Genomic DNA, 27342 nt, shown 5'->3' on the forward strand with positions numbered 1-27342 from the left:
TTTTTTGCCTTTGTTTCATTTTGTACAGTTTTTATATTTTTGATATCTTGTAAATAAAGACAACCAGCTTTTCCAGGTTCATAATTTATTGTACGAATTGACTATCACATGAAGAGTTGATATTATCTTCTCCAGGCATGAGAACTTAGCAGTTGAAGTTCTGACAGTTTTGAGTCCTGTAAAAACAAACAAAATGGTTTAGACAGAAATGTATTCAACACTTAAAACATTCAGTAATTACTATGCTAGGACCATCCATGAACCCTCTGAAACTGAGTGCAAAATTTGTATAATCATATTTTTAGCACACCCTCAAAAGACTCGTTAACCCAAAAAGGTTAAGCTGTCACTCAGATTAATATAATTTAATCTAATGCTCCACTTTTTAAATAAATAGCTGCCAACAGTTCAATATCATCTTAAATGTATACTATTGGAAGTCTAGTATATGAAATAACTATTTTAAACAGTAGAAAGCATATATGAAACTTACTGAATATCTGAGACACAATTTCTCCATTTTTTGCAATGAGAATACAACTACTTTCCAAAAGCTAGGAAACATCTAACAGAGAAAATCGGGCAAAACTGTCTGTTTGTGAGGCATACGCCACGGGCCACTGCATTCTGGGACATGTAGTCCCCTAAGGTAAATGGTTTTGGAGACTGGAAAAGCTCTGAAGTGCAGAAGGAAGATTTCCTCTCTGTGAAGGCGATCTATATAGATTACGATCTGGATTTTGGGCTTTCCACACATCACCTATTGCCAACACAACAACTGTTTACCCCTTTTTTTTTGGGCAAATGGGGTTTGGAGTACCGATAAGAAGAATGAAAATTAAGTCTGTGGAGACTTAAGGAAAAGACAGAACTAGCCATACAAAAATTTGAAACTCATAAACAAACCTGCAAAAAAAAAAAGATTTGCAACTGATAAATGGGTAATATGGGTGATTAGTAGCTATTATATAAAGAACTTACGGAAGTCACCAAAAGAAAACCTAACTTAAGGAGATGAACGGAACATCAAGAAAAATACAAACGGTAAACATGAAAAAAATGTACAACTTTACAATAAGAGCCACAAATTATTTTTACTCATCAAATTAAGAAAAATCAAATTGATATCGCTCCACACTGGCTGAGGCAAAAGAGACACATGCTTTTACACAGCTGAGTGCATCACGACCCTTTGGGAAAGCACTTTAACCTAAGAAAATCAGAGATACCATGCTTCTCACACAGAAGTGTTCATTGTAACCGTATTTACAGAAAATTCTAATAGATTTCAGCTGTGAAATATATCCTTGAACATTCATGCACTCAAATTATAACAGGAACACACTCGTTACAAGACAAAATAAAATCACAGACACGATCACAGCTATTATACACCGAACAAAATACATAAAAAAAAAAAGCTAAACCAAAATGTTCACAAAAATTGTCAGGGTGATCGGCTGGCAATATTTTTCTCTTGCATATATTTTACACAAAGATAATGATTTATTTTTATCGAGGGGGGCTAAAATCAAAATGACTAAGTTACAAGTTTTTAAGTGTTAACTTCTTACCATTTATGTTGCTTTCACAGCGGGAGTTTTTTTAGACCTTAACTTGAAGTACAGGACAATCAAAGCAATGCTCCCGTATGTGGCCAGTACACACTGAGAAGAAAGGAAAAGATAAAAGAGTAACAATTACTGTCACACCTGTATTATTTTAAATATAACTGCTGAAAGGTATCAATACTTACATTCATTCTACCTGTGAGAGTATAAGAGTTGAAATATTTTTTAAAACCAGTGAATTGGAACTCAGGATCAGTTTCTGGACCTGCCATGATTTCAATCTTTAAAAAAAGAAAGAAAACAACAGTAAATTGGTTTGGATGCAATTTAAAAGAAAGTAATTTTTTTTTTTTTAATTAAAAGACTTTGAAGTCATTATACAGAAACATGGTAAATTTTATGTATGTTTCACCAAAGCCTATAGCAAAGACAGTAAAAGCCTTGCTGATAAAGAAAAACTTTTGGAAGTAGGACTTCACCTTGGTTGCTACTACATGAACACTCCAGGATATATACTCTAGAATCTAAGTCAAATCACTCAGCATGCGAAGAGAACGCAGTAGTCACTACTAAGTCCACCCTATGACCCAATATAGTCTAATGTTTTCATTCCTGGCTCTAGCTACACTGTGGTGCACTATACACTGTATTAATCAGTTTTAAGACTAACTGGGACTGAAGTTGGAGCTTGTGATACTTTTTCAAGCGTCTTCACAAGGGTGACCACCAACCAAACAGCTCAAATTGCAACCCCTACTTTTACAATTTTCCCTGTATAATTTTGGGCCTCCAAGGCATAGGGGGGAAAGGATTATTTAATAAATGGAGTTGACTGCGATTGGTGGGGTGGTGGTGAGTTGGAATCCTAACTTTTTACATGAAAATAGATAGATAAAAAGATATAAAGATTTACATGTAGATAATAAAACCAACCAGCCCTAGAAGAAAACATGGGCAAATATTTTAATCGTCTCAGGGAAGGGAAAATCTTTATAAATATCAAAAGCAAAAAAGTGAAACAAAAAGATAATCAACCTCATAATAAGTCAAAGAAATGCAAAATGAGGCCGATAATTAACCAACAGACTGGCAAAGATAAAAATGTGATAATAAGCAGTATTATTAAAAACGCTGAGAAAATAGGCATTCTCTTTCTGTTGCCTGGAGGGTAAACTGGTACAACCTTCCTAAGGTGCAATCTGGCAATATCTATCAAATTGTAAAATCAATATACCTAGCAAGTTCATTTTTTTCTTCATTTCTTCTTCAGGAATTTTCCTTCTAGAAATATTACTAAGCAGAAACATATTGTTCAAGGATGGGTACTGAAATACTCCTTTCAAAGTACAAAAAAAAAAAAAAAACTGGAAAACAATCTAACAGTCCATTTATATGAGAGTGATAAGTTGGAGGGGATATATTGGTGGTAGAATTCTATGGAAAGATGTTCCCCGTGTATTTTTAAATATAAAAGAAATACTACTTCTGAAGATTGTAGAATACATCAATGGTTCTTGAAGACCTAGTTCTAGGTCCCGTATACCATCAGCATTAGCATCACTAGAAATTTGTTGAAATAAAAATTCTCAGGCCCTATACCATGGACTACCTGAAAAACAAACAAATCTGTCTTGGAAGAAGTATTTACAGCCAGAATGCTCCTTAGAAGCAAGGATGGCAAGACTTAGTCCCACTTACTTTGGACACGTTATCAGAAGGGACCAGTCCCTGTTTAGGGACATCATATGTGTTAGAGGGTCAGCGAAAAAGACGAAGACCCTCAACCATATGGATTGACAGAGTGGCTGCAACAATGGGCTAGAACACAGCAGTGATCATGCAGATGGTGCAAGACCATGCAGCATTTCGTTCTGTTGTATGTGGTGGGGTCACTGTGAGTCGGAACTCACTCCGTGGCACCTCACCACCACCACCACCCAGGCTTATTGAATCAGAAATTCTGGGGTCTAGTAATCTGTTTTAATAAGACCTCCAGGTGATTCTGATGCAATGTAAAGTTTAAAAACTGCTGTTGTAATAGAAATAGAAGACCAAATACTTATTACTAATTATATATAAAAAAAACTCAGAACACATAGACAACTTTTTAAGGGAAGTTATCTCTCTAACATCTGTGTATTTTACAAAGGCATGTATTTCTTTTGTAATAAAAAATAGCAAGGATATATTCAAAGGTCACCAGAACAACAGTAGAAAATTCGAATGTATGACCGCCTATCTACCACGACCGACGCCACGCCGAGTCGATTGGCAACATAGACGAGCCGGTCGAGGTCCGGTCGAGGTCGGCAGGCAGTGGCAGTGATTCAGCTGGCTCGCGATGAAATGGAAGAGGGAGAGATCTGTGAGGAAGCCATCGTTATAGCAACTAGCACTACTCCTCAGTTTACCATTCAAAGGCATTCACGTGCACAGAATTGGCAACGATAATTTGAGACAAATGACCTTACTTTTGAACACTGTTTCAAGAAGGTCTTTGGAGCAATGAAGGAAATCCAAGTTTCCTTGGGTCCCTCTATTTTGAGAAACCAGTCCAGCCCAATTGGGAAAATCTCCACCAAAAGAAATCCTTACAATGTACCGTTTATACTAACGGTTTCATTTTACACAGCTTATTAAAGGCACTTTTTCCCCCATTCATCTTCATGATACATTTTTGGATTTTTAAGGCATGAAGTAAGTTTCCAGGAGAAACGGGCTTTGTCAAATTACTGATAACCCTATTAGTGAACATCTGTCTACTACCTTGTGTTTAAAACATTTTTAGGATATGGTGTCCACAGCTGTTTTAAGTTCCTCTCTATACAATATGGGAAGAAGGATGATACCTGTGATATTCCATAGATTATGACTGAAGGGAAGGGCATGGTTAGTATCCAGTATCAAACAAAAACCAAACCCTTTGTGGTAGAGTCAATTCAACTCATAGTGATCCTACAGGACAGAGTAGAACTGCCCCATTGGGTTTCCAAGGAGCAACTGGTGGATTCAAACTGCCAACCTTTTGGTCAGCAGCCTGAGCTCTTAACCACTGCGCCACCAGGGCCCCATAGTTAGTATACTCAAAACTCATTGCTGTTGAGTCTATTCCGACTCATAGCGACCCTATAGGACAGAACAGAACTGCCCCATAGGGTTTCCAAAGAGCACCCGGTGGATTGGAACTGCCAACCTTTTGGTTAGCAGCTGTAGCACTTGACTACTACGCCACCAGGGTAGTTACAAAAAAAAAAGTTAGTTAGTATAAATCCACTAACTACACCACCAGGGTAGTTAGTATAAATCCACTGCCATCGAGTCGACTCATGATGACCCGATAGAACAGAGTAGAACTGCCCCATAGAGTTTCCAAGGAGCGCCTGGTGGTTTTGAACTGCCGACCTCTTGGTTAGCAGCTGTAGCACTTAACCACTGTGCCACCAGGGTTTCCATAGTTAGTACAGCAACTGAAATTTAGCTGAGTCTTGGGAGGAAGGCTTTCGAGAGTCCGAGATGGGGTAGGGAGTGGGGTGTTGCTGGTGAAGTAAACAACCGGAGCAAAGCCTGGAAACATTTTGGTCTGCACCCTTTAGCAAACAGCAGATTACTTTAGGGCAAAGGGCAGGAACCTCTAGTGTTAGAACGCACTTCGTGGAATAACTGAACCGAAATTCTTTCCTTTATGACACGTGAGTTTAGAAAGACATAATAATGAAGGATAAAATAAAACATTTATAATTGTGATTTAGTATTGCTAAATGGTATGCTGTGGGGAAGTGTAAGAGGATTGGGGAGGAAGGTAACTGTTATTGAATACAGTCCTTCCATGCCTCTTTCCACCTATGAAACGGGTATTTCAGAAAAGGCCTAAAGTGACCGATTGTCCTTGCTACTTTCTTTGTTCCTCAATATTGCTGCTCTTGTCTGACTGGACACCTACCTGGAATGGTGATCACGGGGTAAAGGAGGCAAAGACGAGTGAGACCGCTTGGGTGCCAGAAGCTGCCTCTCGCGCTTCAAGGTTCTGGCTACCTCCTAGGAAAAGCTTTCCCGCTGACCGAACACAGACTGAAATCTAACCCGCCTGGTGACCTGCAGAGGCCGGCCACACTCACTACTGCTTCGACAACGGCTGCAGCGCAGCTAAAAGCCTGGCTGACCAGCTTTCTAAGCACAACTCAGAGGAAACACACAGCTATGGGCATACGGAGGAAAAGAGGTTAATTCGGCCAAAGATGGAGTTAGAAGTCCGAATCTTCGCCCAATATTACGTCACTGGTGACCTTGGGGGACTACCTTCGCCGGGGGCCTCAATTTTCTCCACTGGAAAATACAACCTAAAGGCCTTAAGGGACTGTGGAGGCCTTCGGGAGCACCTGTCTGCCTCACTCTGACGCTTCCCAGCCACTGCTCGCCCCATCGCTCCCCGGTCCTCGTTTTCTCTAATTTCTTTCCTATTCCCCACCGATCTCGACCCGCAAAGGGCCTCGCGGTGTTACCGGACCAGAAACGGTCAGATTGTAGGCCAGCCCTACAAAGCGGAAGCGCGAGATTCGAGCACGGGTTCTCCCTCTACACTCACCTTGCCAAAGACACAAATTCCACAGCCTGTGTCCTTCAACGTACGCAACCACCCCTCGGCCCAGCCGGAAGAAACCTCCCCCGCACCCGTTCAACCGGCCACAGCGACTCGGCCTTCTGCGTCGATTGGTTGCGGCTTGAAATCCCGCCCTTCCGCTTCCTGCCTCCAAATCGTCGGTCCCGCGGGGTAGCAGTCTACGGAGTAACGGAAGTAGCTTGTTGAACCCGCCCGCGCTTCCGGAAGAGTGTCTTTGTATCGTGGGTTTGCTAGTCTCCGCGTGTGTGACTGCGGCGGCGCTGGCTCTGAAAGAGAGAGGTACCTGCGTCGTCGGGCTGGTGAGTGAGGGCCGAGGCGGGAGCAAGGGAGAACCAGGTCTGCGCCGGAGCCGGGTCCCCCAATTCCTGCTGTGCACCCACCGTACCTGGTGTGTGGTTCGGCCCCCCGAGCCCCTGTCCCAAAGCCGACTGTACCTGGGAAGCAGCCCAAGTCCCTTCTCTGCCGCTGTCTCGCCTTAAATACTCCTTGAAGCCTCAGTTTCCTCTCGTCTGAATCGAGCCTAAGATTCAAATTCCCGGCAAACTGGACCCACCTACGTTTTACTCCAAATCCTGGGCTCCTCGGTCGTCACCTCTGTAGTCTGAAGCTCTATAGATTCTTGTCCGTAAATGTCTCTCAGAACCAACCCCTCCTATTTTCAGTTCTCATTTATACCTAGTTCTGATTCTCATGGCTTCTGTAGTTCAATAGAATCCTAACCGGTTTACCTGTCTTCAGTCCTTTCTTCCTGTCCAGTCTATGTCGTTGTTGTTAGGTGCTGTCTGGTCGGTTCCAGCTCATAGCAGGAGTGTACAATCTGTAGCCTCCAGTATATTTAATTAGTCTTGATTACTATTCTGTCTGTTCCCCTACTTAAGGCTCTAATTTGTCAAAGCAAATATTTACTACTCATACCTAATTCAAGATCTTCCACAAAACTTGTGTTTTATCCTGTCTGTAGTCTAGTAGAACATTTCTTCGAAGAAAGGAAACAGCATGCTGGTGTTTACTGAATGGAGCGGACTTTTCCTGTTACTCTGCCTTTTCTCACATTCCTCCTGCTTTTCCCTCCCCACCTGGCAAAATTCTATTCATCTTTTAACATTCAGCTGGAAGCATCTTTAGGAAGCTTCCCTCATTTAATGAAGCCTCAAATTACTTCCTACCTCCTTGTCGATGCTTAGTATTTTAAATTATTTGCATACTTGTTTTATTTTCTTTAAAGTATGCAACTTTGAAGATAAGGAGTTACATATTTGTTTGTGTGTTTCTGACCTAACTGCCTTACACATCATAGCTGCTCAGTAAATATTACATTGAATCTATAACTTCTTTTCCTGGAGGAAGATCTTTGGACTTATAGTTTTGAAGCTGGGACCTTTGAAAGGATGAATTATGGATTATTTGGGACCTGATGTTTAAGTCAGCTATGTCCTATTCCTGAATGCTGTTGAGCACATTGGCTCTAGGAAGCTCTATCTCTTGCCAATGATTATAACCTTTAGGAAACCTGCCAGTAAGGCTGCATCTCACTGTTACTCTTTGTGTTGTTTTTAGGAGACCCAAACATGGCAACCCTGGAAGAAAGTTTCCCCCGAGGGGGTACAAGAAAGGCCCACAAATCAGAGAAAGCTTTCCAGCAGTCAGTTGAACAAGACAACTTATTCGATGTAAGTGGTGTGCTTATTTGGTGAGAATCACTGAAGCTTTCTCTCTAGTGTCCTTATGAAGAATGAGTTTTGCTTGAGAATGTGTTATTTTCCAAGTTTATATTTTTTAAAGTCCACTTTTGCAAGTTAAACTTGTTAGAGAGGCCATACTACCATGAGTATGTTTCCTTTGAAGCACTGCATTTAGTGAAGTTACATTGCTTCTTAGTCTTAGGAACTGCCTACTTTGTTGATTAAAGATGGAGAGAAAGTGGTTTGGTCATTGCATTTTTGAATGTGGTCCTTGCCGTGTATAACAGTGATACCCATAATTTGCATTAGCATCCATGGTGTTCAGCTAGAATAGCCTACCCTCTAAATGCTAGAGGGAATGAAACTAACATTTGAGTGTGTGGCCTTATGCCTGTGTTGTGTAATCTTTCCAACTATATTGTGAAGTAGAGATTGCCATTCCATGATGAGGAACGGAGGCTCAGAGAGGTTATATAATTTAGCTGAAACCACACAGCTTGTTATGGTGGCATCCAGAGTTTACCTTGGGTCTCTGTGATGCTAAACTTCCATTTCCATGCACTGTTCCACATTACTTCTAATGCTGGGAAACACCAGAGTTCCTCCAGTCAAAGGATGAAATGAAGAATGCTGGAGAAAAGGGGCTTTTGAGAACACAGAGGCTAGACCTTGGGTTAAAGGGAGCATTGTGGGTAGAATGGAAGAGTCTGGATTGAAGCAGGAATTGAGGGGCATGTAGGAGTGGGTTGGGGTGGAGTGGAGGAGTATACAAAGCAAGGTAATAGATGACCTGAAATTGGAGGGAAAGGCCAAGGTTACTACTTTTCCTTCTTTTGGGTCTTTGTGGGGCTCTCCCCTCCCTTTTTTAGATTACTACTGAAGAAGAATCCACCAAACGGAAAAAGAGCCAGAAAGGGCCAGCAAAGACGAAAAAGTTGAAAATCGAAAAGAGAGAAAACATCAAGCTTGTAAAAGAGAAGTTTGAAATCCTTACTGTTGAGGTTTGTTAAAATTTGTTTTTTCTTTAAATAGACTACCTCAGTTGCTTAAGTTTGTGTATGTTTTTCCTTCTTTCTCTCCTTTCCTTCCTTTTATTTTTGTCTATGGAGTCTCTTGCAGCTGGTGCATTATTTTCTTCAGTTATTAATCACCACCTGGGGTCATGTTTTTTCTGTTTTTTTTTTTTATTGTGCTTTAAGTGCAAGTTTACAAATCAAGGCAGTCTCTCATACAAAAATCATGCTTTTTCTTAGCAATGTAGCACACAGAATCCCTGATTAGGCTTTGTGTCCTCATGGAACTTGTGGCTTGATAATGTCAATGTCTTAATAGATTCACAGAAGTTAGGACTGGCAATAGGTGTAGCATATAGCGTATATTAGTATATAAAAACATACAAATATATAGTGTATAATAATTGCTAATTCAACCCTTACATTTTATAGATGTGGAAATTATCTCAGGGAAGTAAAGTGGTCTTATTATATTTCTTAATACTTTAGATTATAATCATGATGTATGTTAGTTGTAAAAAAAAAAAAATCAAATTATTCTGATAGAAAAGAAGCTAGAATTGTACCAGATTCAGATTTAGCCTGCAGGAATATTCTCTTGGTTCTATATGACGACTGACAAAAAATTGTTTAACTTTATGCCAACATCAGAAAACTAAGAGATTTCACATAAAAGTGTGATTTCTCGTTTCTCATGTCATATGAAAGAGCTGACAACACAAAGCCTGTGTTCCCTCCTATTTATGGTCACATGGAGCTGAGTAGCGTTGCACTGTTTAGACGCGGTGCACACACTCCAGACTGTATTTTCTCCACTGCTTCCCTGATTGTGTTGCCTGCCAGCTGCCTGCCATTTGAATTTGGGTTGCTTGGAATAAAGCAAAAAGTAAAAGTACCTTCTAGTACCCCCGTTCTGTTATAACATTGTTGTGTAATCTAGACCTTTTACAGTGCTTAATCAGATGTTTCATGTGTGCGTTGACATATATAAAACCCATTCCTGTTGGGTCAATTCCAGCTCACAGTGACCCTATAGGACAAGTGGAACTGCCCCATAGGATTTCCAAGGCTGTAATCTTTAGACTGCCACATCTTTCTCCCGTGTATCGAACCACCAGCCTTTCAGTTAGCAGCCAAGCACGTAACTACTGTGCCACCAGAGCTCCCTACTGACATGTATACATGTGTGTGTTTCATCTCTTTTATGAAATTCCTGTAGCCTTTATGTCAGAGTTGGTATTAGAAGTCAGAACCCCTAACCTCCCAATCATTGTTCTCTTCCTTATTGTACACATTTCCCTTTGTCTCCTCTAGACTCTCTGTGAGGGGATGCGGATTTTGGGTTGCGTGAAAGAGGTCAGTGACCTGGAACTGGTGATTAGTCTCCCCAATGGCCTCAAGGGTTTTGTGCAAGTGACTGAGATCTGTGATGCCTACACCAAAAAGCTGAACGAGCAGGTGGCACAAGAAGAACCTCTGAAGGTATGGAAAACCTGGGTGAGATCTGTGACTGGAAGTAAGTGGTACACAAATAGATGTAAAATTACAACTTGGCAAAGTGCTAAAAAGGAAAGGTACGAGGTGCCGTGAGAGTTTATTACAATAAAGAGATATTAAGGAGTCCTAAAGGAGCCCTGATGACACAGTGGCTAAGTACTCGGCTGCTAACCAAAAGGTTGGCATTTTAACCCACCAGCCGCTCCACAGGAAAAAGGTGTAGCAGTCTGCTTTTGTAAAGATTTATGGCTTTAGAAACCCTTCGGGGGCAGTTCTACTCTGTTCTATAGGGTCACTGTGGTCGGAATCTACTTGACGGCAGTGGGTTTGGTTTAAGGATCCCTGGTGACGCAGTGTTTCAGCACTCAACTGCTAACCTAAAGGATAATGGTTTCAACCCACCCAGTTGCTCTGCCGGGAAGGATCTCGTGATCTGCTCCCGTAAAGATTACAGCCTAGAAAACCGTATGGGGCAGTTCTACTCTGTCACATGGGGTTGCTGCGGGTTGAGAATTGACTCAACGGTACCCAACGACTTAGTCCAGGGAGCCAGGAAGACTGCCATGAAGTGATGCTTGAGCTGAGATCTGAAGAATGAACATTTATTAGATAAAGGAGGAAGGGAGTTCAGGCCGATGGAGCTGGGTATGTAGCAGAGAGAAGGCTAGTATGGCTAGAGCAGAGAGAGCAAGGAGGGGTGGTATGAGATGGGGTTGAGAGCTAGGTAGAGTCCAGACCACGCATAATTTTGTAGACAATGTTAAGGATTGATTTTTGATTCTATAGTCAGTAGGAAGCTCTTGGAATGTTCTCACTGGGGTGCGTGGCACATCGACAGCATAGCACATGGATTGGAAAGGCATGACTAGTTGCCTAGAAACTGGTTAGGAGGCTATAGTAGTAGTCCAGGCTCTGAGAACGATGGAGTGTGGATTCAGGAGATAGCAAGGACTGAGGAAGTAAAGTCAGTACTTGGAGTTTGATTGGGTGTAGGCAGTGAAACAGAGGGAATTGTCCAGGATGAGTCCTAGGTTTCTGTTCTGCATGACTTAACAGTACGTAATTCATCCTGAGATCAGGAGAAATGATTATGATTTTTGATTTTTTGATATGTTGGGTTGGAGATAAAGTTATATGATTCTGGAACTCACAGAAATCTGGGCAGAAGACATAAATGCGTGAGACTTCTTTTTATAGGTGGTAGTTGAACCTATGAAGGGAGAACAAGTTGATTGAAGGTAATGAATAGAGTGGGAAGAGACTAAAGGGTTGAACCTGTAACAAATATTGAGTTTAATTGCTGATTAAACCAAACCAAACCCATTGCGGTTGAGTTGATTCTGACTCATAGCCACCCTATAGGACAGGATAGAACTGCCCCATAGGGTTTCCAAGGAGTGGCTGGTGGATTCAAACTGCCGACCTTAGGGTTCGCAGCCTGAGCTCTTAACCACTGCACCACCAGGGCTTCTAATTGCTGAGTAGATGGTGTGTGTCTGTCAAAGGAACCAGAAGGAACCAAAAATACAGAGAAAACCAAACCAAACCCCTTGTTGTTGAGTTGATTCCGACTCCTAGCAACCCTATAGAAGAATGCTGTAAATAACGGGCTTTGGAAGCCAGAGGAGGAAATATTTAAAGAAGGAAGAAGTGGTCAACAGTGTCAACAGATGTTTTTTAAAAGTGAGAGAAGGACTGTGAAACAGACCGTTGGATTTAGCGACGTGAAGATCGTTGGTGACTTTATTGGGAGATAGTAAGTGAGGAGGGTGAAAACCAGACTGGAGGGAGCCAAAGAGCAAGTAGAAGAAAAAATGGAGACTATAAATATAGACAACTCTTTTGACAAGTCATTTTATGTTTGCCCATTAATACGGGGATATTTGGAGCATTATGCTGAAATTCAAGACTGTGACTTGGCTACAGACCAAACTTTCTCTGTGGGAGAGCAGTGACTGAATTTCTCCTTCTCCATTTACTGTTTGGATCCTGAGGTTGAGAGACCACTGAGGCAACGCAGGGCATTGCATCCTTGGTTCAGGGGAAGGGTACATATCAGGTCTTTCTCATTTGTGTTATGCAGGATCTGGTCCGCTTGCCTGAGCTTTTCTCACCTGGGATGCTGGTGAGATGTGTGGTGAGCAGTGTGGGCATCACGGAGAAGGGCAAAAAGAGTGTCAAGCTGTCTCTGAACCCCAGGAATGTCAATGGAGTGCTGAGTGCTGAGGCCCTGAAGCCTGGCATGGTGAGTATCTGCGGGCAGGGAATAGGAGCAGGCAACATGCCTTCTCCCTGCCCTACCTGCTGGTGAGTGTGATCTTAGTCCACCTTTTATTTTCAGCCTGGGCCTTTTCCTGGAGGGAGGGTCTCCAGGATACTTAGTGGAAGTTGAAGACTTGAACCTAAGCCTAATTATATCTCCTTGGAGGGAAGAAGGGGAAAGTCCAGGATTAACTGGTGGCAAAGAAAAATGCCTGCAGGGAGCCTTAGCAGAGGATTTGGCTAGTGGCAAAAAGGAATTCCTCTTTAGTGCCTTACTTGTCAACACTTCTTCATAGATTAAGTCTTTTTTCAAAGGCTATCTGGTATTTGTATAGAGTGGTCGAAGACTGCTCCCTTGAGAGCAGAAGACAGGGTTGTTGTTGTTGTTAGGTGCCATTGAGTTGATTCTGACTCATAGCAACCCTATGCCCAACAGAACGAAATGCTGCCTGGTCCTGAGCCATCCTTACAATCGTTATGCTTGAGCTCATTGTCACAGCCACTGTTGTCAGTCCACCTTGTTGAGGGTCTTCCTCTTTTTCGCTGACCCTGTACTCTGCCACGCATGATGTCCTTCTCCAGGGACTGATCCCTCCTGACAACATGTCCAAAGTATATGTAAGACACAGTCTCGCCATCCTTGCTTCTAAGGAGCATTCTGGTTGTACTTTTCTAAGACAAATTTATTTGTTCTTTTGGCAGTCCATGGTATATTCAATATTCTTCGCCAGGGTAGAGAGGGCAATTAGTCTATCAGCTGTTTTAATGGATATCCTGCTACTTCATGTGCAGTCCTATGGAGATTCAGAAGTTAGTCCTAGCTTGGAATCATCAAGTCCAACAGGTACAAAACAGTAAACTATAGTCATGTGAGTACTGTTACAGTTAAGAGGAAGGAGATCAGCATGATCTTGTAATGTTTGGCCAGAAACAGTGGGATTTGGGATGAACCCTAAAAGTTGGGTAGGATTTAGTTGGGCAGAAAAAAAACTATTGTCATCGAGTTGATTCCAACTCACAGCAACCCTATAGGACAGAGTAGAACTGCCCCATAGGGTTTCCACGGAGCGCCTGGTGGATTAGAACTGTGACCTTTTGGTTAGCAGCTGTAGCACTTAACCACTACACCACCAGAGTTTCCTAGCTGGGCAGAGAGAGGAATTTAAGCCAATTTTCTGGAAATAAACAAGTGTTGAGAGCCTGCTGTATGGTGGGTGCTAGTTTAGGCACTTAGTGATTAAATTCTCATAGCAGTCCTGTGACGCTCTTGTTCGTTTGAGAAAAGGGACTCAGTAAGTTTTAAGTGACCTATCAAAGTCCATATAGTTAGTGTCACAGTCAGATTGGAACACCACACTGCTTTCCGTGATGTGTAAGGGAGGTTGGCCAGATTTTTCTGATGTCTTAGAGGTGCTTAGAGAAGACATGATGAGATCTAGAAGGGTAGTTCTGGATTCTGTAGTTAGTGCTGGGTCTGGCAGTGACCTTGCAGGCCACTGGTTCATCTCTTTCTGTATAGCATAAAAGTTTTTTCTATCTTTTGAAAATTCTCCAAGGGAGAGGGCCCTCTCTGTCATTATTCAACTGTGTATAACATTCCCCTAGTCTAGAAACTTTTAAGCCCTGAGAGAATTAAAGTTGATGTGGGTAGGGGGGAGCCCTCGTGGTGCAGTGGTTAAGAGCTCGGCTGCTAACCAAAAGGTCGGCAGTTCGAATCCACCAGCTGCTCACTGGAAACCCTATGGGGTAGCCCTACTCCGTCCTGTAGCGTTGCTAAGAGTTGGAATCAACTTGACAGCGGTGGCTTTGGTTTTACGGATGGGTAAGGGACAGTGTGTTGAGATTAACAGTGGCAGCATTCACGTTAGGAAGTAAACGTTTGGTTGTGTGTCTTCTTACTTTTGATTTTTGAACTTATGAGAATGCTGTCTCCTCCCGTAGCTGCTCACAGGCACTGTGTCCAGCCTGGAAGACCATGGCTACTTAGTAGACATTGGTGTAAGTGGGAACAGAGCTTTTCTGCCACTGCAGAAAGCCCAGGAGGACACGCGACAGAAGAACAAAGGTAAGGGGGAAAAGAGGGGCCAGTATGTAGTAGTGGGGTAGTTCATGTAGGGATAATATTTAAGTGACACTTTGGTGAGTCAGGTGAGGAATGGTGACCCTGAAGGCTGTTTGGCTTTGGTAAAATCTGCAGTTGATCCTAGCCATTAGGCAAAAGAAGATGTGTGAAGGGCAGAGAGTGGCAGGCTCTCCCTAAGGTCTGATGGACCAGTTTCAGTTTTTCTCACCCAGAAGATTCCACTGAAATTTGGGCCCCCAGGACATCAGAGCCAGCACTCTTCTGGCTTGTTGGGATTTTCATAACTTTGTGGGGTACTTGACTCCAGATCATTTAGGGCAACTTCACTCCTTTCTTGTAATTGGCCCCTTAGAGATTGAAAATACGAGGAGTATTAGATGACAACAAGGTAACTAAGCCATGAATCTCTTCAGTTATTGATTGGGCCCAGGTTAACGGTCCTTCTCATAGAGGTATTTTTCCTTTTGGGGGCCGGGTTCGGGCTTCCAGGTGCTAAACTGAAGGTGGGTCAGTACCTGAACTGTGTCGTTGAAGAGGTGAAAAGCAGTGGAGGAGTTGTTAGTCTGTCTGTTGGTCATTCAGAAGTTTCTACCGCCATTGCTACTGAGGAGCAAAACTGGACCCTTAATAACTTGCTACCAGGGCTGGTGGTCAAAGGCCAAGTGCAGAAGGTAAGCTGTTCATTGCTACTACTGTTTTCTAAAATACAAGTAACCTTCACTGAGGTAGGATGTATGCATGCTCTGTAGCTGCACTGTCCGGTGGGTTAGCCGCTAGTCACCTGTGGCTCTTGAGTGCCTGAAATATAGCTGTGCTGCATGTTGTAATAGTATTTTAAATATATTGGTGTCTTAGTCGTCTAATACTGCTGTAACAGAAATACCACAAGTGAATGGCTTCAACAAAGAGAAATTTATTCTCTCTACAGTTTAGGAGGCTGGACGTCCAAATTCAGGGCACCAGCTCCTGTAGAAGGTTTTCTCTCTGTCAGTTCTGGGGGAAGGTCATTGTCATTAATCTTCCACTGGTCTAGGAGTTTCTCATCACAGGGGCTCTGGGCCCAAAGGACGTGCTCACTTCCGGGTTCTTTATTCTTGGTGGTAGGAGGTCTCTCTCCCCTCTGCTCAGCTCTCTCTTTTATATCTCAGAAGAGATTGACACCTAATTCTGTAGATTGTGTCCTGCCTCATTAAAATAACTGCCTCTGATCCTGCTTCATTAACTTCATTCTGCTGCCATCAAGTGGATTGCTACTCCATAGTAGAGGGTAGGATTTATAACACAGAGGACAATTACATCACACCACAAAGTAGAGGACTACCACACAATACTGGAAATCATGGCCTAACAAATTTGGCACACACTTGGGGAACACAGTTCAATCCATAACAACTGGGTTAAGTGAAGTACATTATTAAAATAAATTTCATCACTTTCCGTGTAGTTTTAAAAAATGTGGCTGCTAGAAAACCTAAACTTACACATGTAGCTTGTGTTATATTTCTTTTGCACAGTGGGGATCTAAAAGGTCAAATGGCATTAAAAGCCCTATAATGAGGAGCTGTCTCACCTCTCCTAACCCTTATCTTTTAACTATTTTAGCTGACCTTTTAAATTTGACCTTTATATTGCTAAGTAGTGTGGTACTGGTGGTATCTCTTGATTTATCAATTTTAGGCATTGAGTTTTAACTTTTTGTCAAAGTAGATGAGGATTTGGTTCTTTCAATCGTCCCTTCCCATCCCCCCTCCTTGACTCTATCCATGTCATTAAAGTCAACTCTACTTTGAGGAGGCAGCTCTTCCCCAGTTGTATATTGAGTGCCTTCCAACTTGAGGGGCTCATCTTCCGGCACTATATCAGACAGTGTTCTGCTGCTATTCATAAGGTTTTCTCTGGCTAATTCTTTTCAAAAGTAGACTGCCGGGTCCTTTATTCCTAGTCTGTCTTAGTTTGGAAGCTCAGCTGAAACCTGTCCGCCATGGGTGATCCTGCTAATATTTGAATATTGGTGGCCTAGCTTCCAGCATCACAGCAACACACAAGCCCCCGCAGTACGACAAACTGACAGATGTGTGGGGGTTCAACATAAGTATTTTATAAAAAAAAAAATTTTTTTTTATAAAATACTTATGTTGAACCCCCACACATCTGTCAGTATATTATAATTTTGCTTAATAAGCAGAGTTTAAATTATTATGACTGAATACTGCTAAGCTAGGTAATAGAACTTTTTACTGTGGCAAAATACACATAACATAAAATTTACCATCTTAAATGTTTTTATGTGTACAATTCAGTAGCATTAAGTACATTCGCAATACTGTGCAACCATCCCATTGTCTGTTTCTAGAATTTTTTCATCAGCCCAAATAGAAACTCTGTTATAACTGTTTCTTGAGCAACTTCTTTTTTTCTTTTGGAGTTGATAATCAGCTTTGTTTTTGTCGTTTGTTAAATTCTTTACCTATCTGTCACAAACAGTTTAGGTTTAGTGAGCCACTCTTTATCAGTACTGGAAATGGTGGGAACCCTCTTGAAATCTAAGTTCCCGGGCACCAGCCAAAGGCCAACCTTGTAAGCAGACCCTTCTGAGGATCATAGTCTCAGGCCTGCTGTATTAACTCTTCTCTGCATACCTAGCAGACCTGAAAATATCTTTATTCTTTTCTCACGTGTAATTGGTAGTTAAGTGGGTATAGAATTCTAGGTCAAAATAACTCATTCAGAATTTTGAAACCATTGCTTCATTATCTTATGACCTCTGTTGCTATTGAAAAATCTGATGTTATTTTGATTTCTTTTCCTTTGCATATGTTTTTTTCATTAGAGTTTAAGGATTTTGTTTACTTCTTCTGTTTTGAAATTTTATGATATACCTAGGAGTGGAATTGCTGGGTCATATGGTAACTCTGTGTTTAACTTTTGGAGGAACTGCCAAACTGTTTTCCAAAGTGGCTCTACTGCTTTACCTTCCCACGAGCAATGCATGAGGGTACCAGTTTCTCCACATTCTCACCAGCACTTGTTATTATCCACCCTTATTATAGCCATCCTAGTGGGTATGATTATGAATTCTCATTTTGAGTTGTGCCACCTCAGCAAATGAAGGTTCGAAAAGTTTAACTGCATCTATATCGTTAAGGTCTGCTCTACTTTGAGGAGACAGCTCTTCCCCTGTCATATTTTGAATGCCTTTTAACTTGAGGGGTTCATCTTCCAGTGCTATACCAGACAGTGTTCTGCTACTATTCATAAGGTTTTCACTGGCCAATTTTTTCAAAAGTAGACCACCAGGCCCTTCTTTCTAGTCTATCTTAGTCTGGAAGCTCTGTCGAAACCTGCCCACCATGAGTGACACTGCTGGTATTTGAAATACAGGTGTCATAGCTTCCAGCATCACAGCACGATGGAAGCCACCACAATACAACAAACTGGCAGACTCATGGGGAAAAAATGAAACTGTGTCATGAAGAAAGCAAAAGGTTATTAAAAAGGCAGGAAAGAGAGAAAAGACCAAATGGATGTCAGAAGATGCTCTGAAACTTAACTCTTGAACATCAGATAGCTAAAGTGAATGGAAGAAATGATGACGTATAAGAGCTGAACAGGAGATTTCAAAGGGTGGCTCGAGAAGACAAAGTATTATAATGAAATGTGCAAAGACTTGGAGTTAGAAAACCAAAAGGGAAGAATATGCTCAGCATTTCTCAAGCTGAAAGAACTGAAGAAAAAAATTCAAGCCTCGAGTTGCAGTATTTGAAGGAGTCTATGGGGAAAATAGTGAATGACCCAGGAAGCATCAAAAGAAGATGGAAGGAATGTGTAGAGTCACTATACCAAAAAGAATTGGTTGACGTTCAGCCATTTGAGGAGGTAGCATATGATGAAGAACAGATGGTACTGAAGGAAGAAGTCCAAGCTGCGCCGAAGGGAATGGTGAAAAACAAGGCTCCAGGAATTGACGGAGTACCAGTTGAGATGTTTCAACAAATCGATACAGTGCTGGAGGTGCTTACTCACCTATGTCAAATTTGGAAGACAGCTTCCTGGCCAACTGAGTGGACGAGATCCATATTTGTGCCCATTCCGAAGAAAGATGATCCAACAAAATATGTAAATTATCAGACAGTATCATTAATATCACACACAAGTAAATTTTTTTCTCAAGAAATTTTATTGTGCTTTAAGTGAAAGTTTACAAATGAAGCTGGACTCTCATACAAAAGTTTACAAACACCTTGCTATATATTCCTAATTGCTTTCCCCCTAATGAGACAGCACACTCCTTCACTCTACTCTCTTTTCGTGTCCATTCAGCCAGCTTCTGACCCCCTCTACCCTCTCATCTCCCCTTCAGACAGGAGATGTCAGCATAGTCTCATGTGTCTACTTGATCCAGGAAGCTCATTCTTCCCCAGTATCATTTTCTATCCCATAGTCCAGTCCAATCCCTGTCTGAAGAGTGGACTTTGGGAATGGTTCCTGTCTTGGGCTAACAGAAAGTCTGGGGACCATGACCTCCGGGGTCCTTCTAGTCCCAGTCAGACCATTAAGCCTGCTCTTTGTGCAAGAATTTGGGGTCTGCCTCCCACTGCTCTCCTGCTCCCTTTAGGGGTTCTCTGTTGTGTTCCCTGTCAGGGCAGTCATCGGTTGTAGCTGGGCACCATGTAGTTTTTCCGGTCTCAGGCTAATGTAGTCTCTGCTTTATGTAGCCCTTTCTGCCTCTTGGGCTCATGATTACCTTGTGTCTTTGGTGTTCTTCATTCTCCTTTGATCCAGGTGGGTTGAGACCAATTGATACATCTTAGATGGCTGCTTGCTAGTGTTTAAGATGCCAGACGCCACTCTCCAAAGTGGGATGCAGAAGGTTTTCTTAATAGATTTTATTATGCCACCTGACTTAGATATCCCCTGAAACCATGATCTCCAAACCCCTGTCCCTGCTACTCTGGCCTTTGAAGCATTCAGTTTATTCAGGAAATTTCTTTGCTTTTGGTTTAATCCAGTTGTGCTGACTTCTCCTGTGTTGTCCGTTGTCTTTCCTTTCACCTGAAGTAGTTCTTATCCACTATCTAAATAGTGAAAACCCTCTCCCTCGCTCCCTCTCTACCCCCTCTCATAACCGTTACAGAATATCCTCTTCTCTGTTTAAACTATTTCTCGAGTTCTTATAATAGTGGCCTTTTACGATATTTGTCCTTTTGCAAGTGACTAATTTCACTCAGCATAAGGCCTTCCAGATTCCCCCATGTTATGAAATGTTTCACGGATTCATCATTGTTCTTTATCAATGCATGATATTCCATTGTGTGAATATACCGTAATTTATTTATCTGTTCATCTGTTGATGGGCACCTTGGTTGCTTCCATCTTTTTGCTATTGTAAACAGTGCTGCAGTGAACATGGGTGTGCATATATCTGTTTGACACACAAGTAAAATTTTGATGAAGGTTATTCAAAAGCAGTTACAGCATTACATTGTCAGGGAATTGTCAGAAGTTCAAGCCGGATTCAGAAGAGGAAGTGGGATGAAGGATATCATTGCTGATTTCAGGTGGATCTTGGCTAAAAGCAGAGAATAACAGAAAGATGTTTACCTGTATTTTATTGACTATGAAAAGGCATTCGACTCTTTGGATCGTAACAAATCACGGATAACATTGTGAAGAATGAAAATTCCAGAACACTTAATTGTGGTAATGATGAACCTGTACATAGATCAAGAGGCAGTCGTTTGAACAGAATAAAGGAATACTATATGGTTTAAAATCAAGAAAGGTGTGTGTTAGGTGTATCCTTTCACCGTATTCATTCAATCCGTATGCTGAACAAATATTCCGAAAAGCTTGAACCTAGGAGAAGAATGCAGCATCAGGATTGGAGGAAGACTCATTATCAACCTGTGATATGAAGATGACACAGCCTTGCTTGCTGAAAGTGGAGAGGACTTGAAGCACTTACTGATTAAGATCAAAGACTGCAGCCTTCAGTATGGATTACACCTCTAAAGAAAACAAAAATCCTGACAACTGGACCAATATGCAACATCATGATAAATGAAGAAAATATTGAAATTGTCAAGGATTTCATTTTACTTCCATCCACAGTCAACACCCATGGAAGCAGCAGTCAAGAAATCAAAAGATGCGTTGCATTAGTCAAATCGGCTGCAAAAGACCTCTTTATACTGTTAAAAAGCAAAGCTGTTACTTCGAGGACTAAGGTGCGCCTGACCTAAGCCATGGTATTTTCAGTTGCCTCTGAGCATGCGAAATCTGGACAATGAATAAGGAAGACCAAAGAAGGGTTGACACCTTTGAATATGGTGTTGGTGAAGAATATACACCATGGACTGCCAGAAGGACAAACAAATCTGTCTTGGAAGTACAGCCAGAATGCTCCTCAGAAGCAAGAGACTTCGTCTCACGTACTTCGGATGTGTTATCAGGAGGGACCAGTCCCTGAAGAAGGATATCATGCTTGGTAAAGCAGAGGGTCAGTGAAAAAGAGGAAGACTCTCAAAGAGGTAGATTAACGCAGTGGCTGCAACCATGGGCTCAAGCATAATGATTGTGAGGATGGCTCAGGCCGGGCAGTGTTTTGTTCTTTTGTATATAGGGTCACTATGAGTTTGAATTGACTCATGATGGTACCTAACAACAGTAACAGTGAGTGTGAAATGGTATCTCATTGTGGTTGTGATTTGCATTTTCTTGATGAATAATGATGTTGAGTATTTTTTCATGTGTTTAATGGCCATATGTATCTCTTCTTTAGAGAAATGTCTGTTTGAATCATTTGCCCATTTTTTAATTGGTTCATTTGTCTTTAATGTTCAGTTTTAAGGGTTCTTTGTATATTCTGGATGCTAGTCTCGTCAGATTTTTTTGGGGGGGAGGGGTAATTTCCTTGTTCTTTTCTTTTTCTGGAACTCCTTGTTTGTAGGATGTTGGACTTCATAGACTGATTCTCTAATTTTCTTTTCCTCTTTTCTTTGTCTTGGTTGATGTGTATGTTTCTAGGTTTTACTTTCTGGAAGAGTTTATCATCTTTAATTCCAATTCTCTATTGAGTCTTTGTGTTGACTGTCCTGTTAAGTGGGAGGTACTGAAAAGCTGATGTCTATGGCTGGGCAAGGCTAGTTGACTTCACTGTAAGGTGATCAGGAGCTAGTAAAGTTTTTCTCTGAGCAACCTCTAGGTCGATGTGTCTTCCTTGGCACTGTTAGATTTCTCCAGAAAAGCTCTACTGATCTCCTTCCAGGAGGCTGTAAGTCTGACTGCCTGAATTCTGGGGGCTAAATGGGAGAAAGAGGCTGGATGTTTTCCTTCTACAGTATTTATAATTTTGCCTAATTCTGATTTTTAGACCAGTATTGCATTCTTAGTATGCTTTGAGTCTGGCACAGTTTTCCCAAGAATAAATCTCTCATTTTTTTGTGGAGGTGGAAGAGGTGGTAGGTGAGGGAGAGGAGCTGCAATCTGACTACTTCGTGATCAGACTTTGATTTTCTCTGATTTCAGTCACCTACCTCACCACCCTTTTGAGGTCCTTGTCACTTCCAATTCCTCAGCCATTTGGGGCTTTGTAGGGTGAATCAGCTTGCTCATGGCCATTATCTCCTTTTTGCAAGCATTTGGGTTTTACCTTCTCAGCCTGGGCAGGTAACCAAGTTAGCAGCAATTTATACAAGTTAGCATCAGACTGGCAGTTCCCCAAGGATACTTGTATAAAATACGCGCCCCCCCCCCCCCCCCCCCATTGAGAATCCCAGACAGTAGGAGGATTGATGACCCCTCTTACACTGGAAGGGAGGTAAACTTATTGAACCAGAGAGCCAGTCAGTGTAATGGTGACATTATCCTGCCCCTTAATTTTGCCGGAAGAAAGATTGATAAGGTTAGCTGAAAGAGAAGAGACACAGTTATCAGGATAACGTGGCATTGAGTGTTTGGCCTTGGCAAGTGTGGTGTGAACAGTGTCTCTCACATTCCCTGGTTCCTTCAGGGAGATGTTTTTCATAACCTCCTGTTTATTTCTAGGTGACTCCATTTGGCCTTACAGTAAACTTCCTCTCATACTTCACGGGCCTGGTTGACTTTATGCATCTGGAGCCCAAGAAAACTGGAACGTATTTCTCAAACCAAGCAGTAAGAAGCGTTGTGCCTATCTTGTCTTGATTCCAACTGGGTTTCAATCAGCTGCCCGGTATCATAGCTAGCTACAGGGCACGTCCTAGGACTGAATGTGTGTGGGTGGGCAGAGAGGAGGTGGGGGAATGAAAAATGTCTCGGAAGGAGCCCAAGAAACTACCAGTAGTTACCTTTGGGGACTGAGATTAAAGAAGAAGCAGGTGAAAAAGAAGGTAATTTCTAGTTTTTACTTCATATTCATTATAGTTTGAGGTTTTTTTTTTTGGGTGGTGAATCTTTTATAATTTAAAATATTTTGAAAGAGTATTTAACATAGAATAGGGTGTATATTTAAATAGACAAATGGCTTTAAAAAGCACTGTGGACCCAATTTTGAAAAAAAAAAAAAAGGTGAAGAGTATACATGGTTAAAATACTGGAAAATTATGCAACCAACTATTAATAGTGATTAACTGTACGTGATTTCCTAGTTTTACCTACGTATTTAAATTTTCTACGGTGAACATGGGTATTTCGGAAGAAAATGCCAACACATGTCATTCAGAAAAAACATTTTAACCCTAAAATGCTTTCTGTTTTCCTACCACCTAGTGATAGCACTGTTAACATTTTGGTGAACCTCTTGCTAGCCATGTTTTTTCCTCCCAGTAGTCACATTTGTGTACATAGTTGAGACGTTTTGATGCTTTAACCTTGTGATCAGACCAGGCTTTCTCAGAGTGTTTCAGATGACCTCTGATGAGCACTGTGCTCATTATTAAAGTGTTGACACAGTGAGACATGGTCCCTCTGGGACATTTTGTTTTGATTACACAAGCTGATTTTATGCATATGTATATAACCTGGTCAGCATATGGAGCATCAGCTCCAGGGTGTCTTATCTCCTGTGTGTTTCCTTTTGCTCGTTATGTCCTTTCCCTTGTCTAGGTAAGGGCTTGCATTCTCTTCATCCATCCTCGGACCAGAGCTGTGCGGTTGAGCCTGCGCCCTGTCTTCCTACAGCCTGGGCGCCCACTCACCCGGCTCTCCTGCCAGCACCTTGGAGCTGTGCTGGATGACCTTCCCGTCCATGGCTTTTTTAACAAGGCTGGGGCCACCTTCAAGCTGAAGGATGGGGCTCTGGCCTATGCCCGGGTGAGGAAGCTACTTTGTTTGATCAGGATCTTCTTACTAGAAGGATTTTTGGGGCACCTGGGTCCTTATCTGCTTCCTTTGATATTTGATAATTAGTTTCCCACTTTTGGATGTCCCCAATTGTGACAGACTGTTCATAGGGATTAGAACAATTTTTATTTGTTGTATTAGAATGCCTTTGAATCAACTTGCATGTTTGGTACCTGGTCGATGGTAGGTACAGGAGTGAGTTAGGGTCTAGATCAGGGCTTCGGAAAGCTTTTTTTGAAGGACCAGATAGTATATGTTTTAAGCTTGTGGGCCATACGGCCTTGTAACTTACTCAGCTCTTTTGTTGTAGCATGAAGCCAGTCATAGACAATGCATAAATTAATAGGCTTGCCTGTGGTCCATTAAAACTTTATTTACAAAAATAGGTGCCAGACCACGGGCTGCAGTTTACTGACCCCTGGTCTAGACTATTCTCTAACCTTACAGAGATTCGGTGATGGTAAAGAGTGATGTATATATATATACACATATATTTAAACAAGAGTTATTCTAGCAGGCATTTTTATGGTAGGTGATAAACACTGAGTCACCTCAGTGTGCTTTATTATAACTTGGATCTATTGTCTTTGGCTTGCCCTTAATCACTTGGTCCTTTGTAGTTTAGCCATCTCTCCAATTCTAAGAACGTCTTCAAACCTGAGATCTTTAAGCCTGGGAACACTCACAAGTGTAGAATCATTGACTACAGCCCGATGGATGAACTGGCCTTGCTTTCTCTGCGGACGTAAGCCTGTCGGTAACGTGCTGGGGGAGGGGGTGGTGTGGTGTGTTCCTACATGTAGACACATTCACTGTCCCTCCTGATCTTGCTCCGTAAGGGTCTCTTTTCTTGGTAGCCTGGTTTTGGTAGCCCTGAATTTTAGGCAGCCTCTGCCATAATTTATTTAATCTTGTATTTTCATTTTGGTCTAGATCCATCATTGAAGCTCAGTACCTTAGCTATCATGACACCAAACCAGGAGCAGTGGTAAAGGTAAGACTGCACACATATATTTAGGTTCTTCACACCTTCAGACATTCCTCAGTTCATGGGCTGTCAGTTCATCAGCCCTCATGGTAACACATTTTAAAGTCATATTCCCTGCCTTTTTGCGTGATAACTGGAATTCCTGTCTTTTCCACTGACTAACTTAAAATTAATTTTAAGGTAAGGTTTTATTAGCACTGCCCAACTACACAGGGGCAGTAGGTCATAAATCCTGGGATTTGATGGGGGTCATTAGACTGGGCTAAAAGTCAGTTCTGTGTTAATTAAATTATGTGAAGCATAAGTAAGAAACTAATTTCAGTTGCCTCCCCTGTCCAACTGTGTAGCCCTAACTGAGCATATCTCCTAGGTCTATAGTGTTCCTTCCTTAGGAGACATAGTCCCTTCCTTCAGGGAGTGTTCTTGTAAGGCAGACAGAAAATACGTGCTCACACAAAAAGATGGGAAGGTTCCCATAAAACCTCACTACATCCAGATCAGTGTGGGGTGTGTGCTTCGCCCATATGAGACCTGGAATAACAGGCACAGTTAACCCAGGAGGGTGGGTTTTGAAAGAGGGGTAACATGCAATGGTGTAAGAGATGGAGGAAAGACCATTCTTGGGGCATCGTGGCATCTTTTCTTTGGACTCCCTAGGGCACAGTGCTGACCATAAAGCCTTATGGGATGCTGGTGAAGGTGGGCGAGCAAATCAGGGGCCTGGTACCTCCCATGCATCTGGCCGACATCCTGATGAAGAATCCAGAAAAGAAGTACAGCGTTGGGGATGAGGTCAAGTGCCGGGTGAGCCGCCTATCAGTCAAGGTCTGGTCTTGGGGTTTTAGCCAGATGGGAAGAGAGCAATGATTCTCACCTGGGTTTTTTGCCTTTTGCTTGAAAATGAGCGCTTAATGTCTGCAGTGTGTCCAGTACTGTGCCTGGCATTGGGAAGAGAAAGCTACGTCCTTGCTTTTGAGAATTATGTAATATAGTTGGGAGTCAAAATACCCATACTTGAAGGGAGAGGAAGCCAGTATGTGACTTTGCCACATGGTTTGATGCAGGCTATATACGCTGTGGTCATACCTCAGAAAGGGGAGGTGAGGGTGAGCTTGGTGGCAAGAATCATGAATGATGATATCACTAGCAGGTGCCACGTGACATACATTCTGTGCCATTTGCTCTCACGTGACATGCATCATCTCATTTAATCTTTTAAACAACCCCCTAAAGTGGGTACTGTTAGCCTCATTTTGCAGCTAATAAATGGCAGAGCCAATTTCAATTCAACTCTGTGTGACAAGAATGCCTTCTAGATTGCTGGCAGAGGTGGGGCCTCAACTACAAAGGTTGGGCAGGATTTGGAAGTTTGGGGAGGAGCAGGGGGTGTGTTCCAGACCCAGAAATAGCCCAAATAAAGCCACTGAAGTAGGGGTGATTTATAACGAAGTATTGGGCCCAAGAGAAGCTTCACAGGGTTGTGAAGATTCAGTGTGGTAAATAGAGGAGATGACCTTCTGAGGGATAGTTGGATGTCTTAGTTTACAGCTAACAAATAACAATATTGAGGTGGTCAGTTGCTTCAGTCATTCGTTCGTTTAGACTTGGTGGAAGGTCATCTAGGAGGAAGCTGAGGCTGTGTAGAAGAAACTGCCAACGTAAGACTCTGAAGGTACATAGATAAGTGTTGCTGCAGGGATAAGAGGGGGACTTCCCAGTGACTTACTGGAGGAAGAACATTTGAAATAGAGATTAATACTCTCTAGATTTTCATCCAGCAGCAAGTGTGGAGGATCTGCAACTGAGTGTATTATGAGGGGAGAGTGACAGCAGGTTCTAAGGGAATGATCCACGGCCTTTGGGTTCAGCAGGTTGCAGAGACCGGCTCAGTAGATCTCATGATAATGGGTACCTTGATAATGGCCAGTATCCTTCCCCTAGGTTTTGGTTTGTGATCCTGAAGCCAAGAAATTGATGATGACCCTGAAGAAAACCCTGGTTGAGTCCAGACTGCCTGCCATTACCTGCTATGCAGATGCCAAGCCTGGTCTGCAGACACATGGCTTCATCCTGAGGGTCAAGGACTGTGGCTGCATTGTGAAGTTCTACAACGATGTGCAGGGACTGGTGCCCAAGCATGAGCTGAGTGCCGAGTATATCCCTGCCCCGGAGACAGTCTTTTACCCTGGGCAGGTAACCCTTCCCCTGGAAAGGCCCTTATCCTTGGTGACCCCATGAACACAGATTTGAAGAAGAGAGCACATGGGCAGTGGGCCTAAGCCATCTAAGTGGAGGAGATGGGGAACA

The 27342-nt window shown here is 42.2% G+C and overlaps 2 protein-coding genes across 5 annotated transcripts in view; one reads left to right on the top strand and one right to left on the bottom strand.

Annotated features, from left to right (window-relative positions):
* Positions 1–61: 61 nt before the first annotated feature.
* ATP5MK (ATP synthase membrane subunit k) lies at positions 62–6273 on the bottom strand. Of its 3 annotated transcripts, XM_049854993.1 has the most exons (5): positions 6154–6273; positions 3772–3902; positions 1757–1852; positions 1575–1667; positions 62–176 (listed from the first exon to the last, which is right to left on the bottom strand). In XM_049854993.1, the coding sequence occupies exons 3-4, from the start codon at positions 1841–1843 to the stop codon at positions 1578–1580; spliced, it is 177 nt and encodes a 58-aa protein (XP_049710950.1). In that variant the 5' UTR covers positions 1844–1852; positions 3772–3902; positions 6154–6273; the 3' UTR covers positions 62–176; positions 1575–1577. The 3 variants fall into 3 exon arrangements, with proteins under 3 accessions (XP_049710950.1, XP_049710948.1, XP_049710949.1); XM_049854991.1 differs by lacking the exon at positions 3772–3902 and having other exon boundaries at positions 6154–6268; XM_049854992.1 differs by lacking the exons at positions 3772–3902; positions 6154–6273 and adding an exon at positions 5512–6122.
* An 80-nt stretch (positions 6274–6353) lies between these two features.
* Positions 6354–27342, top strand: part of PDCD11 (programmed cell death 11) — a 42302-nt gene continuing 21313 nt past the window's right edge. For both annotated transcript variants that reach the window (XM_049854985.1, XM_049854986.1), the window contains exons 1-13: positions 6354–6488; positions 7747–7859; positions 8741–8872; positions 10199–10366; positions 12465–12626; positions 14585–14708; positions 15216–15397; positions 22773–22880; positions 23811–24017; positions 24668–24792; positions 24981–25041; positions 25693–25839; positions 26977–27228. In XM_049854985.1, the coding sequence (XP_049710942.1) occupies positions 7758–7859; positions 8741–8872; positions 10199–10366; positions 12465–12626; positions 14585–14708; positions 15216–15397; positions 22773–22880; positions 23811–24017; positions 24668–24792; positions 24981–25041; positions 25693–25839; positions 26977–27228 (1770 nt within the window). In that variant the 5' untranslated portion in view covers positions 6354–6488; positions 7747–7757. The remainder of the gene's footprint in view (positions 6489–7746; positions 7860–8740; positions 8873–10198; positions 10367–12464; positions 12627–14584; positions 14709–15215; positions 15398–22772; positions 22881–23810; positions 24018–24667; positions 24793–24980; positions 25042–25692; positions 25840–26976; positions 27229–27342) is intronic.

This window comes from Elephas maximus, chromosome 16, assembly GCF_024166365.1.
Source record: "Elephas maximus indicus isolate mEleMax1 chromosome 16, mEleMax1 primary haplotype, whole genome shotgun sequence".
NCBI lineage: Eukaryota > Metazoa > Chordata > Mammalia > Proboscidea > Elephantidae > Elephas > Elephas maximus.